Here is a 15,079-nt window from a genome sequence, read left to right as displayed (position 1 = left end):
CTGTCGGAGAACAGGGGGGGCTTGGGAGCACCACTTAACTAAATGAACTATCCACGCTCACACCGCAGCAATTCATCACTCCTCGTAGCTGGCTCCGCTGTGACTCAGCCGGGTGCCGCATGTAGGAAGCAGCAGAGCTTTTCCTCTTTGATTAGATTCCCATTGGCCTCCACTCCCCCTCATGCCCACTGAGCTAGCAACACACCGCTGAAACCCGGTGCCCTCCCAGGACGCTGTGTTTCTTTGGGTGGGGCTTGAGTTGTGTGTTCCCCTGCTCATGCGCTGGATGGCTGGTCGAGAGCAAGAGTGGGCCGTGGCTGTGGGTTTCCCCGCTGCTTATGCGGTGGATGGCTCGAGCGCCAGAATGGGCTGAGCGGAAGAACGTGCGGTGCTGTGTGTGGTCGTGCGGTGGTGTGTGTGGTGGAGTGTGAGGACGTGCGGTGGTGTGCGTGGTGGAGTGTGTGGTCGTGCGGTGGTGTGCGCGGTGGAGTGTGTGGTCGTGCGGTGGTGTGCGTGGTCACCTGGACCAGCAGAGTGATGGGGCCGCTCTTGTCCACCTCCAGGATTTCTCCGTTCTTGGTGCCCACGAGGATGTGCCCGTGGCCCAGCGATATGGCACGTATGGACGGGTTGTCTTCCAGGAGCAGCCCTGCGGAGCCCAGGGTGGATCGACAAAAGGTTGCGGAAGAAAAACACGTGAATGAATGAAAACGGAAAATAAATAATAACAAAGACGTTGCGGGCATAAAGACAAAAAGACGGAATAAGGTGCTTCCATGCGGGACGTTGTGGTGCTAGCACCCTGGAGGATTACAGAGGGAGCACTGGGGAGCCGTCACCTTTAGAGCCAGGAGCCAGGACCGATCTCTTGATGGCATACGTCTTCAGGCATCTCTCAAAGGTGTCGTCCCACAAAGCCACGATGCCGTCCTTGCCTCCCGTCACAAATCCCTGCCATGCGTCGCAATAACAGAGACATGTTTAAACGGTGACCATCATTTTCATCATTATTTCATAATAGAGTATTCAGACACTCCAAGTCTCTCGCTACAAATGAATCGTTCTCCTTGCTCTTCGGCATAATCAGAGGTTGAGACAAAAAAAGCAGATGATTAAAAATAGGTAAGAGCGACATGTCAACTTCTTACACACTTAATGGTGTACGTCCTGGCACTTCATGTGTGCACTTATTGTATGTTGTACGTCCTTGCACTTACATTTCTTTACCTTGCATTATGTAGCATCTTATCCTAGCTATCTTTGTTTTATACTGGGAATGGGTTAACCTAGCAACTGTGAGTGCTTGGCACTTTGTTCTATGAACATCCTTACTGTACCGACCGCAATATATTGTTTCTCTTTCTTCTAACAAAATGTACTTATAGTAAGTCGCTTTACAATATAAATGTAAACCTCCACTTCTACAAACTGTGTGCCGGTGTGCGCCCCCCCCCACCCTCCGTACCTTCTCCAGCGCGTGCATGCTGAACACGGGCCCGTCGTGGGCCTTGACCGTCTTCATGAGGAACAGGTCCCTCCAGATGCAGATGTCCCCGCTGCTCGTGCCCGAGAACACCATCTCCTCCGTCCAGCCGTACACCGCACACATCATGCTCTCCGTCTTCCCCATGCTGCCCTTGCGCCCGATCAGACCCCCGCCTAGGGAGGGGACACCGCCATGCCGTTGGTTCCCTCTTGATGTCACCCCTTGTGGTCCACCGTGTTAAGTCCACATTGTTAGCCTCATGGCATAATTGCCTGAGTCATATTTTAAGGCTCATCTTGTATTTAGCGTCAATTTGCCTAAGTCAATTAGATGACTATGGCGGATCCGGATTATGGATTGTAAAAAGCACTCTGATTGGCTTAGGATATAGCCAATGAGGGACAGTGAATCAGCAGCGTTAGGAGAGTAGGTTAGACAGCACAATTGTTTGCCAAAATATGAGGCAATTATGCTATGAGGCTAACGATATGCATTGCAGGTGATAGTGAACGAGGCACAGCGGAAACGTACCAGCTTTGTGCCAGAACTTCATATGTTTCACCCCAGCGGTGATCAGCTTGTCTGGCATGTATGGGTTTATTTTGACCACAAATATCTTGTCCTTGCTTCCCCTGAGAAAAACAGCAAAAACATGAACAACAAAAACAAAAACAGCAAAATGTAACGGTAATAAATAGAGATATTCATAAAATACACAGCATCCACTCTATAGATGTTCTTGAGTGCTGTTACATCACAACGCTCTCTCGCCCTCTCTCTCTCACTTATTCCCTCCTCTGCCACCTCCTCTCCACTCTTTGTTACCCACACCTTTCCCCGTACATCTGACCCCCACCTCCCACTGATTTACACCCCCTGGCGGAGGGCTCGACAGTGCATAGCGGTGTCAGCCCCACCCTGGGCGGCTGTAGAGGACACCAGCGGCGTAGCCCCAAGCTGTCCCTCCCTCCCTCTGAGGCACTGAAGACCCCTCGCTCACTGGTTAAGCTAGTTATGCTATGTTATAGCTAGTTATGCTATGCTGCAACTCACTAGACGGGGTATCTCAGTGGAGTAGATTCCACTTATGACGACAGTCAAAGGCTGAGGAAAAAGGCCAAATGTTTGGAAGTGTTGGTCTTTTCATTGACAATATATCTTTATGATGTCAGGTGTCTAGGTAATTATGTATGGAGATATGGGTTATTATATAGTTGTCTAAATCACGTGAATAATCAAAAGCATCAGAAAATGTTTGTGAGACACACGTGAATTCATTCACAAATATAAAGCCAGGACAGGAGGAATCACAAGTTGAACCCTTCAACCCTTCTTTGGCAACTCATATTGCCTCCGCCTCTTTCTTGCTATTTCAACCAATCATCATCACGCAATTTAGCTCAGGTTAGCCTGGACAAGATCCATAATCAAACCGGAGGTCATCATTAAATTGTGTACTAAAGACACAAAGACACCCGGCCAGTACACTCCTGGTTCTTTCGCTCCCCCCTCATCCCGGTGCCCAGACAGCAGCTGGTGGGTGGGCAGGGTGCTAGGCGAGCTACGACCAGGTGAAGGTCACTGCTAGTACTGACCGTATGGCGGACAGCTTCTCCCCCTTCCTCCAGTCCCACAGGACAATGGTATGGTTGTCATCCAGACCCACCGAGGCCAGCCGCTTGCCGTCGGCTGGAACGAGAGAGGAAAATATCAGTAGAACCGTGTTACTGTCAGTTAGGAGACACTTTGGTCAAGCAAGGCCGTCTGACTCAAGGTTTAGATACACATCATTGAGGAGCAGGTGAGCAGGCCATCTTGCTGAAGCACGCCTACAGGCAGGGTGCAGGCAATGGGATTTGAACTGAGAACCCTTCAGCTGAGATGAATACCAAAGACTATAATGCCGCAGATACAAAGAAACCATACGAAGATGCAATACAATGCAATACCGACTAAGCCGACTTTAATTGTGCTGTTTTCGATTTGCTGCTTCGATGTGCTGCTTCAGTTTAGTATGAAGAATCGCCAAGCTTCCTGGGGAGTGAGATCTGTGACACGCAATTTCCTGGTATTGGCTAAAAGATCATGGCTCCGCCTTTGACTGGGGGCCAATTAGAAAAGGCACTATTGGTTCTCTCCAGCATAGATCACAAAGCATTGATCCTTTTTTTGTATTAAGTTCTCATGTCTTATCAGGAGAATTACCATTGTGCCCTGAGACTAATGGACACAATAGATCACAGCGCGGTGCGGCAAGCCCTTCTCACTTCAGAGGGTGTTGACAGACACCAGCGCTGGATACAAGTTTCCATGACTCTGCTCTCGCTGCCCGGGCCAGACAGCCCCGTATTGATCCACCGCTGCAGCGTCTCGACCCGGGCTCGGGCTTGTGAACTCGCTCACGTATCCCCGTGGACAGACATGTTTTTGTTTCCCCATTGATTTCCCCAGCGAAGAAGGGCGCTGAAAGGGGCTTCAGTCGATACATGCGTCAGATTAAATTGCAGAGAGAAAACCTAATGGAGATAGCCCGTGTGAGCGTTCTCAGGGCGGAGAGGGGTGTGGAGTTGTGGAGGTGTGAGGGGATGGAGGTGTGGAGGTTTGGAGGTGTGGAGGGGTAGCAGGGTGGAGGGGTGGAGGTGTGGAGGAGTGGAATGTGGAGGGATGGAGGTGTGGCCGGGTGGAGGGGTGGAGGTGTGGAGGTGTTGAGGTGTGGAGGGGTGGTCGTACCTGAGAAGTCCAGGGCACACACCCCAAGCTGGTGAAACCCTCTCAACACGGACATGGGCTTCAGCTGCTCTGTGTCCCAGATATGAACGGATGAATCCCGGCCAACCTGCCCAACAGCAAACATGGAAGCAAACCCAGGAGAATTTATCGTCCACCAGAACCTTAATATTTCGAGCCAACTCCCCCTGGGTCAGGTTGAGACAGAAGGTAAAGTTCCATTGTGTACGATTGACCCAACTGCCAGTTCTTAGGCAGGAGACTTTCAGACTTCCAAAGGCTTGTTAAGTTCTGTCCTCTCTGACCGGCTGTGAAACTGTGTGAGTGTGACTTGACGCACTTTGGGTGCGTTGATAGTACGATTCTGGTAAACAAAGAGAGAGGTACGGGCTGGCCGGCATTATATTTTATTTATTATATTTTATTGATTACAATATTGACAACACTATTGATCAGCGTTGACTACAGATATGTCCAAGATGTGTGTCGTTCTTGGGTGAGGACAGTCTAAAAGCCATATTTAGCATAGCCTAGCATAGGCTAAGCTAGGCTAGGCTAAACTAGGTTAGGCTATCTACCTGTCCCTAGGCTAAACTGGGCTAAGCTAGGCTATGCTAATCTAGGCTAGGCTAGGCTATGCACCTGTACCTAGGCTAAGCTAATTTAGGCTAGGCTAGGCCATGAACCTGTCCCTAGGCAAAGCTAGGCTAGGCTAAGCTAGGGTAGGCTAGGCTAGGCCATGTACCTGTCCCTAGGCTAAGCTAGGCTAGGCTAAGCTAGGTTAGGCTAGGCTAGGCTAGGCTAGGCTAGGCCATGTACCTGTCCCGTGGCTACGTAGTCCTTGAGGGGGTGGATGGCCAGGCAGAGGATGTCGTCGTCGTGGCCCATGTAGAAGCGCTGCGTGTTCTGCTGCCGGTTGTACACCACCCCCACGGCGGCCACGTGGTACACGATCTCCCCCGTCTGGGTGTAGAACAGGTTGCTGCGGCAGTCGTAGCCCCTGTAGCTGAGCATCCATCCCACACACATACAGTCAAGAGTTCAGAGTTCAAGAGTACAGTGTACAGTTCATATGGATCAGGATTCAAAGACACACGGCTTACCAGAGGCTATAAAATAATCAGATGAGAGTAGGATAGAACAGTATAGAGTCGAGTAGAATAGAACACAATAGAATATAATATAATAGAGCAGGATAGAGTGGAATATAACACAATAGAACAAAATAAAACATAATATAACATAACAGAATAGAGTAGATTAGTGTAGAATAGATGTGACCATAAGATGATGTGGCAGTGAGAAACAGTGAGTGGTCGATCATTTCATTAATTGTATTCATAGTGTGTTATTTCTGACTGAATGACGATGTTTTACATGCGTTAACTGTCATATATCCGTGTTTGCTCTGAGTTGGCCTGCAGGGCTGAACAGCAGAGGAGTCGTACCCATGAATGAAGTGGAGTTTGGCTCCATTGCCCGGTGCTTTCTCCCTCTTCTTCATGGCCATCGCTTTGTGCTTCTCCTTGCACTGCTGTTTGAGCTGAGGTAGGTCTTCTTTGTAAACCTGAGAACACACACAGAAACAGACACAAACACAAACACACACCATGTTATTTCTGATCCTTTGCCCGTCTTTAGTTGGGAGAGAGACCAGCCGACGGTCCGACGGACTCAAACAGAGGTAATTGCTGACCTGTCTGCGGTACGTGAGCTGTGTCTCTTGTTCGATCTCCGAGTCCATCTCGGGTACGTCTGATTGGTCAGAGTCGGACTCCTCACTGTACGAGTCAGCCAGGGTCTCTGCAGAGCAGGAGAAGAGAGGGAATGAGGAGGAGGGGAGAATTTCCAAACATTCAATCCCACCGACCATGTAACAGCAGGGCCCAGCTAGGCTGCCTTCTACTTCGGTGGAATAAAGATTTGGTGTTATATAACGCTTGCATCAATTATATTGCAAGAGTTGCGTGTATCTGTGTCTGTGCATGAGTCTGTGTGTGTGACACACGTTCAAGCATGTGTGTGTGTGTGTGTGTGTGTGTGTGTGTGTGTGTGTGCGTGTGTGTGTGTGAGTGCGTGCATTCGTGTGTGCATGCGTGTGTGCATGAGTCTGTGTGTGCGCGTGTGTGTGTGTGCGCGTGTGCATGTAAGCGGTGACTCTGGGTCACATCACTTAAGACAATTAGAAAATTGAAACGCTAAAAAAGAAAAAGAGAAACGCTGACACAGCGAGGAGCGAAGCCCTGGCAGGACAAGACAAAGAGCCGCGGAGGGAGTGGGGAGCGGCCCCTGCTGCTCCCACATCCCATTAGGAGAATGAAACGGAGAAGCAGGGGGCTGGGCTCCTTCCCAGGCCCGGGCCAGCCTCCTCGGCTTTGGGGGAGAGCCAAGCAGGAGGAATAAAGACCCATCGCTCGCAGTCACTTGGAATGGATTTGTCTTCATTCATGTGATTGCCCGCTCGTTTTGAATTATTTTAAGAAGATACCTCAAAGTGCTCGGACAGGGTCATCAATTACACAGAGAGTGTTATTGTTTGTGTGTGTGTGTGTGTGTGTGTGTGTGTGTGTGTGTGTGTGTCAGAGCGGGGAGTATTGGCGCCCACCGAGAACGCCCCTCAATAAGTGCGTCAAACAGCTTGTTTGCACTCAAACTTTACTTCTGTAATATGTGACATCAGATTGTGCAGTGGGTGGTGCTGAAGTGCAGAAGTCGCGCCTCCCGGCTACCCGCAATGTTTACAACTTGTCGGGGGTGTGAATTTACAGACCAAAGCACAAAACATTTGACCAATCGCAACCGAGTGGGCGTGCTGACCAATCACGGCAGACTGGGCTACTCGGGAGGGGGGGCTTAAAGCGTCATGATACAAAACAGAACGTTTTAGAAAGATGCTGAAATTGGTTTTGCAGAAATTAACAGTGTGAAAATAATAAGGGGTATTATTTTTTAACAATGTATGTAACCCTATTCTAGCAGTACCCCCATATGCAATTATTAACCCTAAAAAAGCATGATATGGGATCTTTAACTACATTCCCAATCTGTTGAAGTGAATGAAGAACTCCCACTCACCCATCATTATGGAACAACTAAAAGAGATGGAAGATACAACATCCAGTGAAGGATTTGCATGGATGAACTGAAGAGTTAAATACCAGTGAAACATCCTCACATTACTCTTCATGATTAATCCAAATCTCTGATAGCCAGTCAGGAGTTTCCCTACACACTTTATGGCTCGAAATGACTGATGATGATTGATGAATGACCCCACATCAATAAAGCATTTTCCTTAGCAGATATGCCTGGTCAGCACGCCTGCAGCATACCCCAGTGCCACCAGTGCTTAGTGAGCATTACATATCAGTGTCAAGCTCTCAGCCGCTGGTCATTTGTGGTCCCGCGTCCCACAAGGATAGGGACCGATCTACTGACCATATGAGATGGATCCTCACTTCATAATTGTCTATGATGATGTGTGTGTGTGTGTGTGTGTATATGTGTGTGTGTGTGTGTGTGTGTGTGTGTGTGTGTGTGTGTGTGTGTGTGTGTGTGTGTGTGTGTGTGTGTGTGTGTGTGTGTGTGTGTTCTTTACCTTGCGGCGCTATGTGCAGAGCCTCTTTGGTTTTCCTCTCTGGAACAAACTTCCACTGGAACACGGAGTGGTCGGCTCCACCAATGGTAATCACCCACTGGTAGTCATGTGACCACCGGGCGTTGGTAATGTGGGCCGAATGCCCCAGATACTTCTTGAACTTCGCCCCTGGGGAACAACAGGTGGACAGATTAACCTGATGACCAAGAGAGACCAGACAGGCCTGGTCCTGGGTCCCTAGGTAAGGTGGATCTCGTCATACCTTTCCTCACACACGGGTACCGCAGCAGCTTCACCAGGCCGTAGTCGTCCGCCGTGACCAGCACCTGATTGCTGAAGTTGGCGTCCACAGAGTTGATGTCGTTGATCTCGGAGTACTTGGGCCAGATGCCGTTCACCTCGGGGCCCAGGACGCAGGTCCAGGAGGACCACTGGAGCAGCTTCAGCTCCTCCCGGTTGGAGACCTCCTTACCCCCTGGGGAGAGGAGGAACCGGGCTCTTCATCATCTTGTGCAGTAGCAGATCTGAATTGGGGATTTTCTTGTCTTCTCCTGGTATTTTATTATGGGATTGTATTGGACTTGGATCAGACTGCATGTGATATTGAGTCTAGAATCGATAAATGATCTGCACAGAAGGAACCCGATATAGAGAACGTTACGATGGCCATTTTGGTTTCAGAAAACAATCAATAATCTATTAATAGTGCGGTGCATTATTGACCAAAGTAAATGTATATGATTCAACATATTTAAAGATGCAGTATGTAGGATTTAGTGGCTGCTATCAGTGAGGTGGCAACCCTCTGAATAACCCCCCTCCTTCTTATTTTCATGGGACAATACACTTATTGAAACATACTTATGAATATTGTGATAATTTAACATTACATTTCTGTCAAGTCCATTCCGCCAGATGCCACTAAATGTCCACGGACTGCACCTTTAACTCTTTAACCATCACCATCAATTACAACATCATCCACTCATTATAATGATGAACCTCCCCCTGACACCCCCCACCCCCCTCTTACGCACTTATTGTACGTCCTGGCACTTAACAGTACTTAACATTACTTAGCATCGTGTAGCATCTTATCCTACACGGAATGGGTTAACTTAGCAGTCGTTAGTGCTTGGCACTAACGACTGCTAAGTTCTATAAACATCCTTACTGTACCGACAGTGATATGTTGTTTCTCTTTCTCTCTTTCTTCTGTACTTCTTGTAAGTCGCTTTGGTTATAAAAGCGTCTTCTAAATGCCCTAAATGTCAATGTAAATGTAAGTACTGCTGGCTGCTCTCAGGCAGAGACCGTCCCAGTTGTAATGGAAGTGGACTCACCGGGCATCCGGTAGAAGAGCCTGCGGCCGCTGCCATCATTGGTCTGCAGGAACTTGCTGTCGGTGGACCAGTCCATGTGCGTGATGAAGCTGGTGGCGCCCAGGCACTCGCCCACCTTCTTGTAGCGCTGCACCACGCCGTAGACGTCCACCGAGCTGTCGTTGGAGCCCACGGCCAGGTGGGCCCCGTCGGGGGAGTACTTCAGCTCGTGCACCGCCTCCTTGCGGTCCTTGATGTGCACCACCTCGGTCATGTCCCTGGGGAAAACACGACGAAACGTCTTTGAAAGCCCCTTTCCAAAGCTTGATAATAAATTTTGTACAGACACTTATGAAGAAGAACGTTTTCTTTCATCCTAAGTCATATCTTTTTGCCAATTTGTGATATCGAACCTAATTATGCTCTCCTCACGCTGCTGATTCACTGGGCCTCATTGGCTATGTCCCAAGCCATTCGGAGTGCTTTTTACATTCCATAATCACTATCTTCCTACAAGACGTCTAATTGACTCTGGCAACTTTAACACTAAATACAAGATGAACCTTAAAATATGAATGAGTGCATGTGTGCGTGTGCGCGTGCGTGCGTGTGAGCGTGTGTGATGCTGCGAGGCTAACGATGTGCTCTGTGCCGGCCTGCGGGTTGCGGCGTGCTGCGCCCTACCTGACGCGGAGCACGGTGAAGGAGCCGTCCTTCATGCCCAGTGCCAGGTGGATGCCGTCGGTGCTGACGGCCGCGCAGCGTATGGGCTCCTCCATGTTGCAGCGGGCGATCAGGGCGTGGTCGATCAGACTCCAGATCCTGTGGACACACACCAGCTCAGGGGTCAGGGGTCAGCGTGTGTGTGTGTGTGTGGAGCAGTATCCTGATTGAACCATCCTATACACACACCAGTTCAGCGGTCAGTGTGTGTGTGTGTGTGTGTGTGTGTGTGTGTGTGTGTGTGTGTGTGTGTGTGTGTTTGTGTGGAGCTGTTTCCTAAATTATCCTATCCCACACACACCAGGTCAGAGGACACGTGTGTGTGTGTGTGTGTGTGTGTGTGTGTGTGTGTGTAGCTGTATCCTGTGGAGCTGTATAGCTGTACATGATATAATATGATGTGACGATGATATGAGTTTAAACCTACACTATCTCTAATGGCTTGAGTTGTAGCTATTACTTCTGTCCAAAAAAACGTAGCTGTCAAGACTCTTATTTACTTATTTACTACGGAAACCAAGGCAAACTAATTCTGTGATGTCTTCCAGCCAGGTAACACCAGAATGATTTCACCTTATTAAAACTAACAGAAACAAACAAAAAACATAGTTTTTCTCGAGTGTTGTTGTGAAAGTCCTGGAGGCGTTTTATTCCTGTGAACCTTTGTAGTTCTTTTGATTGATTAAAGAGCTGCAGTAGAGAAGTGAGTACAGGTTTTACCGTCAAAAATAACAACGTCAACAAGCAACCTCATATGCTGGCGCTACGTACTAACAAACACTTTTACAGAACTCCCCTGTCACTCCACTGATTAAAAGTCAAGCTTAATAAGATCCCTCATAAGCTGAAGGGCCCCCTTGAGAGCCTGCATTAAGGGCCAAGGTAAAGGGCCGTTTGTGTTCCACCGCGGTGTGTTGGTATCTCATCGTCCACAACATGGTAAATGATTAATGGACTGTTTTACACAGCGCTTTCCTAACCAGTGGCCACTCAAAGCGCTGTACAATATTGCCTTTTACATTCACCCATACATTCACACACCGACGGCACAGTCAACCATGCAAAGCGACCAGAACGTCGGGGGCAGTTGGGGTTAGGCGTCTCGACACTCAGCAAGGAGGAGCTGGGGATCGCACTAGCAACCTTCCAGTTACCAGCCAACTCGCTCCACCTCCTGAGCCACATGCCGCCCCGCACATGTAGCGCTTTTCCAACCAGTGGCAACTCAAAGCGCTTTACAATATTGCCTTTTACATTAACCCATTCATGCACACATCCACACACCGACGGCGATGTCGAACCATGCAAGGCGACAGCCAGCTCGTCAGGAGCAGTTAGGGTGAGGCTTCTTGCTCAGGGACACCTCGACACTCAGCAAGGAGGAGCCGGGGATCGAACTAGGAACCTTCCGGTTACCAGCCAACCCGCTCTACCTCCTGAGCCACGTGCCACCCACGACTCCGCTCTTACCTGACTGAGTGGTCGTCGCTGCCCGTCATGGCCAGGGGTTTGGTGGGGTGGACGGCCAGGGCCCACAGCTCCCCCTCACAGTGTCCCTGCATGATGAGGAAGGGCTTGTTGCGGTCGTGGACCACCACCTCGAAGATCTCACTGTCCTGGGTGCCCACCAGGATGTGGTCCCCGCGCCAGCACACACTGCGCACCGACAGGCCTGGTGACACACACACGTGGTACCATCGTGCACACCCAAACACACACGCACACATGCATCGTACACACACACACACACACACACACACACGCACACATACACGCACACACGCATTCATGTATACACAAGCACACGCACACACACACACACACACACACACACACACACACACACACACACACACACACAATAACAGGAAAAGTTGAGACTGATAAATATTCATAATGTGAAAGTACAAAGGCATGTTGTAATGCACGAAGACATGATGTCAGCTGGGGTCAGCGGGGAGGGGGGGGGGGGCGCCTCTATTGTCTACCTAGCCGGGGTGAGCGGACATGAGGATTTCACTAGTGCAAAACACATCTGCTACAGTTTGGACTTAGCGGGCCAACAAAAGGAGGAGCAGATGCGGCGATCGTTAGGAACAGATTGAGTCGGTGTTTGTGCTCAGCACCCGCCCAGTCCGACACCATCCACCTCCACCACCACCACCACCACCACGTATAGCTGCTGTCAGCACCGACTGTTACCCACCTCTGTGACTAGCTACCGTCAGGTCCCACGCCACAGCGCAACGAGAGGAGGAGAGAACACGGATAATAAAGAAACATAATGAGCTGTGTTAGTAATGAGACAGACAGAAGACGGAGCGAGCCGCTTATGGATCGGGCCGTCCTGGAGGCCAGCTCGATAAGAGCCTGCAGGGTCTGAGCCTCGTTGTTTCCTGTTTGTTTCCTGGTTTGTTGTGGTCTGCAGGAAGCGGACAAACCTTTGTATCCCTGGTCCGTCTCCCTGAGATCGATGACAGTAATTGGTTTGAAGTTGAGGTCCCAGAGGCGGACGCAGCCGTCCCGTCCCCCTGTGGCGAAGCCCTCCTCGCAGGCGTTCATGCTGAAGATCCCCGACTGCAGGGAGGAAAGGGCAGGTTGTCAGGGGAGGTGTGGACCCCCAACTTGGTCAACAGACCATCGCTCTCAGGCTAACTTACACTGGTTCTCTCTCTCTCTCTCTCTCCCCCCATCTCTCTCTCCCTTTCTCTCTCCCTCTCTTTTCCCCTCTCTCTCTCTCTAACTCTCCCTCTCTCTCACTCTCTGTCCCTCTCTCCCTTTCCTTCTCCCTCCCTCTCTCCCTCTCGCTCCCTCTCCCTCTCTCCCTCTTGCTCCCGCTCCCTCTCCCTCTCTTTATCTTATTTAATAAGGCTTTCACAAATACTGTGCAAACTCTCTACTGGAGCCGTGAGCTGTGGCCTCGCTGCCACAGAGACCAGAAGAGATCCACATTCTAACAAAACACAACCCAGTCAACTCATACACACACACACACACACACACACACACACACACACACACACACACACATAGACACACACACAGACACACACACAGACACACACACACACACACACACACACACACACACACACACACACACTCTCAAAAGGGTATACACACACACATAATTTAAACATAATTCACAATACCCACACAATGTTTCCAGTTCATTGTCCCAAAACCCAGAATGGGGGATGATTGTAGTGTGTTGGTTCTATACCCTCCCCCATTCCACTGTCCCCTCCTCCAGCTGTTGATCCCATAGATATAATTTAATCCCACTGGTAGTACAACACTGATCCTTTTCCTACTGAGCATAGGCTTGCACTGGTTTGACCAGCGATGCTGGTCGCTGCTCTCAGGTCAGGAATACGAGCTGTATACCACGCCGGGTGCAGTCAGCACTGAACAGAGAGTACAAAGTGAGGACAGACTGCAGAATGGGTTTTGGCCGACATGGGCAGTGATTCATGGGCTATGGGAAAGACATCCGCAGAAGGGAGCCAGCCTTCGCCTCGGGTGGGTGGGAGCGGAACAATAAGTGAGTGAGTGTGTGTTTTGCGTCTGAGGGTGAAAACATTCGCCGTCTGGCAAATATCTGGAGGCTGCAGCGAACGCAGACCCAGCCTGAGTCACACTGAGATTACAACATCTCTCTCTCTCTCTCTCTCTCTCTCTCTCTCTCTCTCTCTCTCTCTCTCTCTCTTCCCCTCTCTCTCTCTCTCGCCTGGGATGGATAACCTGCTCGGATGCTTCCACGTCACAGCGCACACGCACACGCACTCACAAACACATTTAAAATACGCACACACACGCACACACACGCACCACCACGATTCAGATGATGTCACATCCGACATTGGCTATGTATAACCACAAATAGAAAAGCACAAAACCATTATTCATATGAATGATGTCCACGTCGGACCAGCTCCCCAGCTCCTTGACGACAGACCTCGTTTACCGCGTGGCCTCGTAAACACGCGCGCTACCGTGTGTGACTCTGCCACTGAATAACGTCGACTCCCGTCCACCGACCGGCCAGCTCTTACCCCATGGGCGGCGAGTACGGTCCTCAGCAGGCTGATCCCCTTCCACACGTAGATGTCCCCGTTCAGGGCCCCGGAGTAGGTGACCTCGTCCTTAGCGCAGGCCAGGCAGAGGATGGTCTGGAGGTCCCCGGTCTTCCCGAACACCCCTCGTCTCGGGGTCAGGGCGTTGCCACACAAGCTCCAGAACTGAGGGAGGAAGGGGACAGGACAGCGTGACAGGGTCGTCCTTTTGTTTGTTGTAATTCTACACACGTATGCATAATGCACACATACGCAAACACAGGCACACGTACACATACCGCTCACACATATACACACACACACGCGCGTACGCGCACACACGCGCACGCACACACACACACACACACACACACACACACACACACACACGCACATCTGGTGCGCAATAATTAATAATTTTATAATAAGACACTGAACAGAACACATTTTCGAAATACATCTGATGAAATTATGAATTGTGTGAGTGCGTGTGAGACCACATGATTAGAATGCAGACAGACAGACACACACACACACACACACACACACACACACAAAAGCATTATGCACACACACTCCTCCACAAAAACCCACGCCTCCACACACCCACACTATTCACAAACAAGGTCATTGGAATTCACCAGCACTGCTCTAGTATGATGGCTGAATCCATCAAACAGAGAGAGGAGAGAGAGAAAGGGAGAGAGGGAAGAGAGAGAGAGATGGATAGAAAGAGAGAGAGGGAGAGAAAGAGAGAAAGAGAGGGAGAGAAAGAGAGAAAGGGAGGAGAAGGAGAGAGAGAGAAACAAAGAGAGTGATAGAGCGAGAGAGGGAGAGAGAGAGAGGGGGAGAAAAGAGAGGGGGAGAAAAAAGAGGGAGAGAGCGAGCGAGCGAGAGCGAGCGGCAGACGTGTCTGCGTGGAGATGAGACGGCACAGCGGGGGGGCGCGGTGCTCACCGCTACGTGACTGAGCGGCACGAGCCTGAAGCGGAGGTAGCTGTAAAACAACAGAACGCAGCCCTCCCCTCTCCACCACGCCCTGCCCCGGGGGGGGGATCACCAGACTCTCTACCACGACGGCTCTGGGTGTGGGTTGTGGAAAGGGTGTTTGACCTTGAACGGGAGACAGCGCAGGCGGTCAGGTGGTTCTGGTGGAAAGTGTGTGTGT

The 15,079-nt window shown here is 50.2% G+C and overlaps 1 protein-coding gene across 2 annotated transcripts in view; it reads right to left on the bottom strand.

Annotated features, from left to right (window-relative positions):
• Nucleotides 1-15,079, bottom strand: part of eml5 (EMAP like 5) — a gene marked incomplete at its 5' end in the record, with an annotated part of 40,969 nt that overhangs the window by 12,357 nt on the left and 13,533 nt on the right. For both annotated transcript variants that reach the window (XM_084481755.1, XM_084481756.1), the window contains 16 exons: nucleotides 522-649; nucleotides 840-951; nucleotides 1,466-1,659; nucleotides 2,018-2,118; nucleotides 3,082-3,175; nucleotides 4,217-4,322; nucleotides 5,033-5,219; nucleotides 5,662-5,780; nucleotides 5,910-6,016; nucleotides 7,812-7,979; nucleotides 8,074-8,286; nucleotides 9,155-9,411; nucleotides 9,818-9,955; nucleotides 11,327-11,528; nucleotides 12,298-12,433; nucleotides 13,912-14,097. In XM_084481755.1, the coding sequence (XP_084337881.1) occupies nucleotides 522-649; nucleotides 840-951; nucleotides 1,466-1,659; nucleotides 2,018-2,118; nucleotides 3,082-3,175; nucleotides 4,217-4,322; nucleotides 5,033-5,219; nucleotides 5,662-5,780; nucleotides 5,910-6,016; nucleotides 7,812-7,979; nucleotides 8,074-8,286; nucleotides 9,155-9,411; nucleotides 9,818-9,955; nucleotides 11,327-11,528; nucleotides 12,298-12,433; nucleotides 13,912-14,097 (2,448 nt within the window). The remainder of the gene's footprint in view (nucleotides 1-521; nucleotides 650-839; nucleotides 952-1,465; nucleotides 1,660-2,017; nucleotides 2,119-3,081; nucleotides 3,176-4,216; nucleotides 4,323-5,032; nucleotides 5,220-5,661; nucleotides 5,781-5,909; nucleotides 6,017-7,811; nucleotides 7,980-8,073; nucleotides 8,287-9,154; nucleotides 9,412-9,817; nucleotides 9,956-11,326; nucleotides 11,529-12,297; nucleotides 12,434-13,911; nucleotides 14,098-15,079) is intronic.

This window comes from Micromesistius poutassou (genome assembly GCF_964030765.1).
Source record: "Micromesistius poutassou genome assembly, chromosome: 17".
Taxonomy (NCBI): domain Eukaryota; kingdom Metazoa; phylum Chordata; class Actinopteri; order Gadiformes; family Gadidae; genus Micromesistius; species Micromesistius poutassou.
This window is presented reverse-complemented; position numbering and strand designations above follow the sequence as displayed.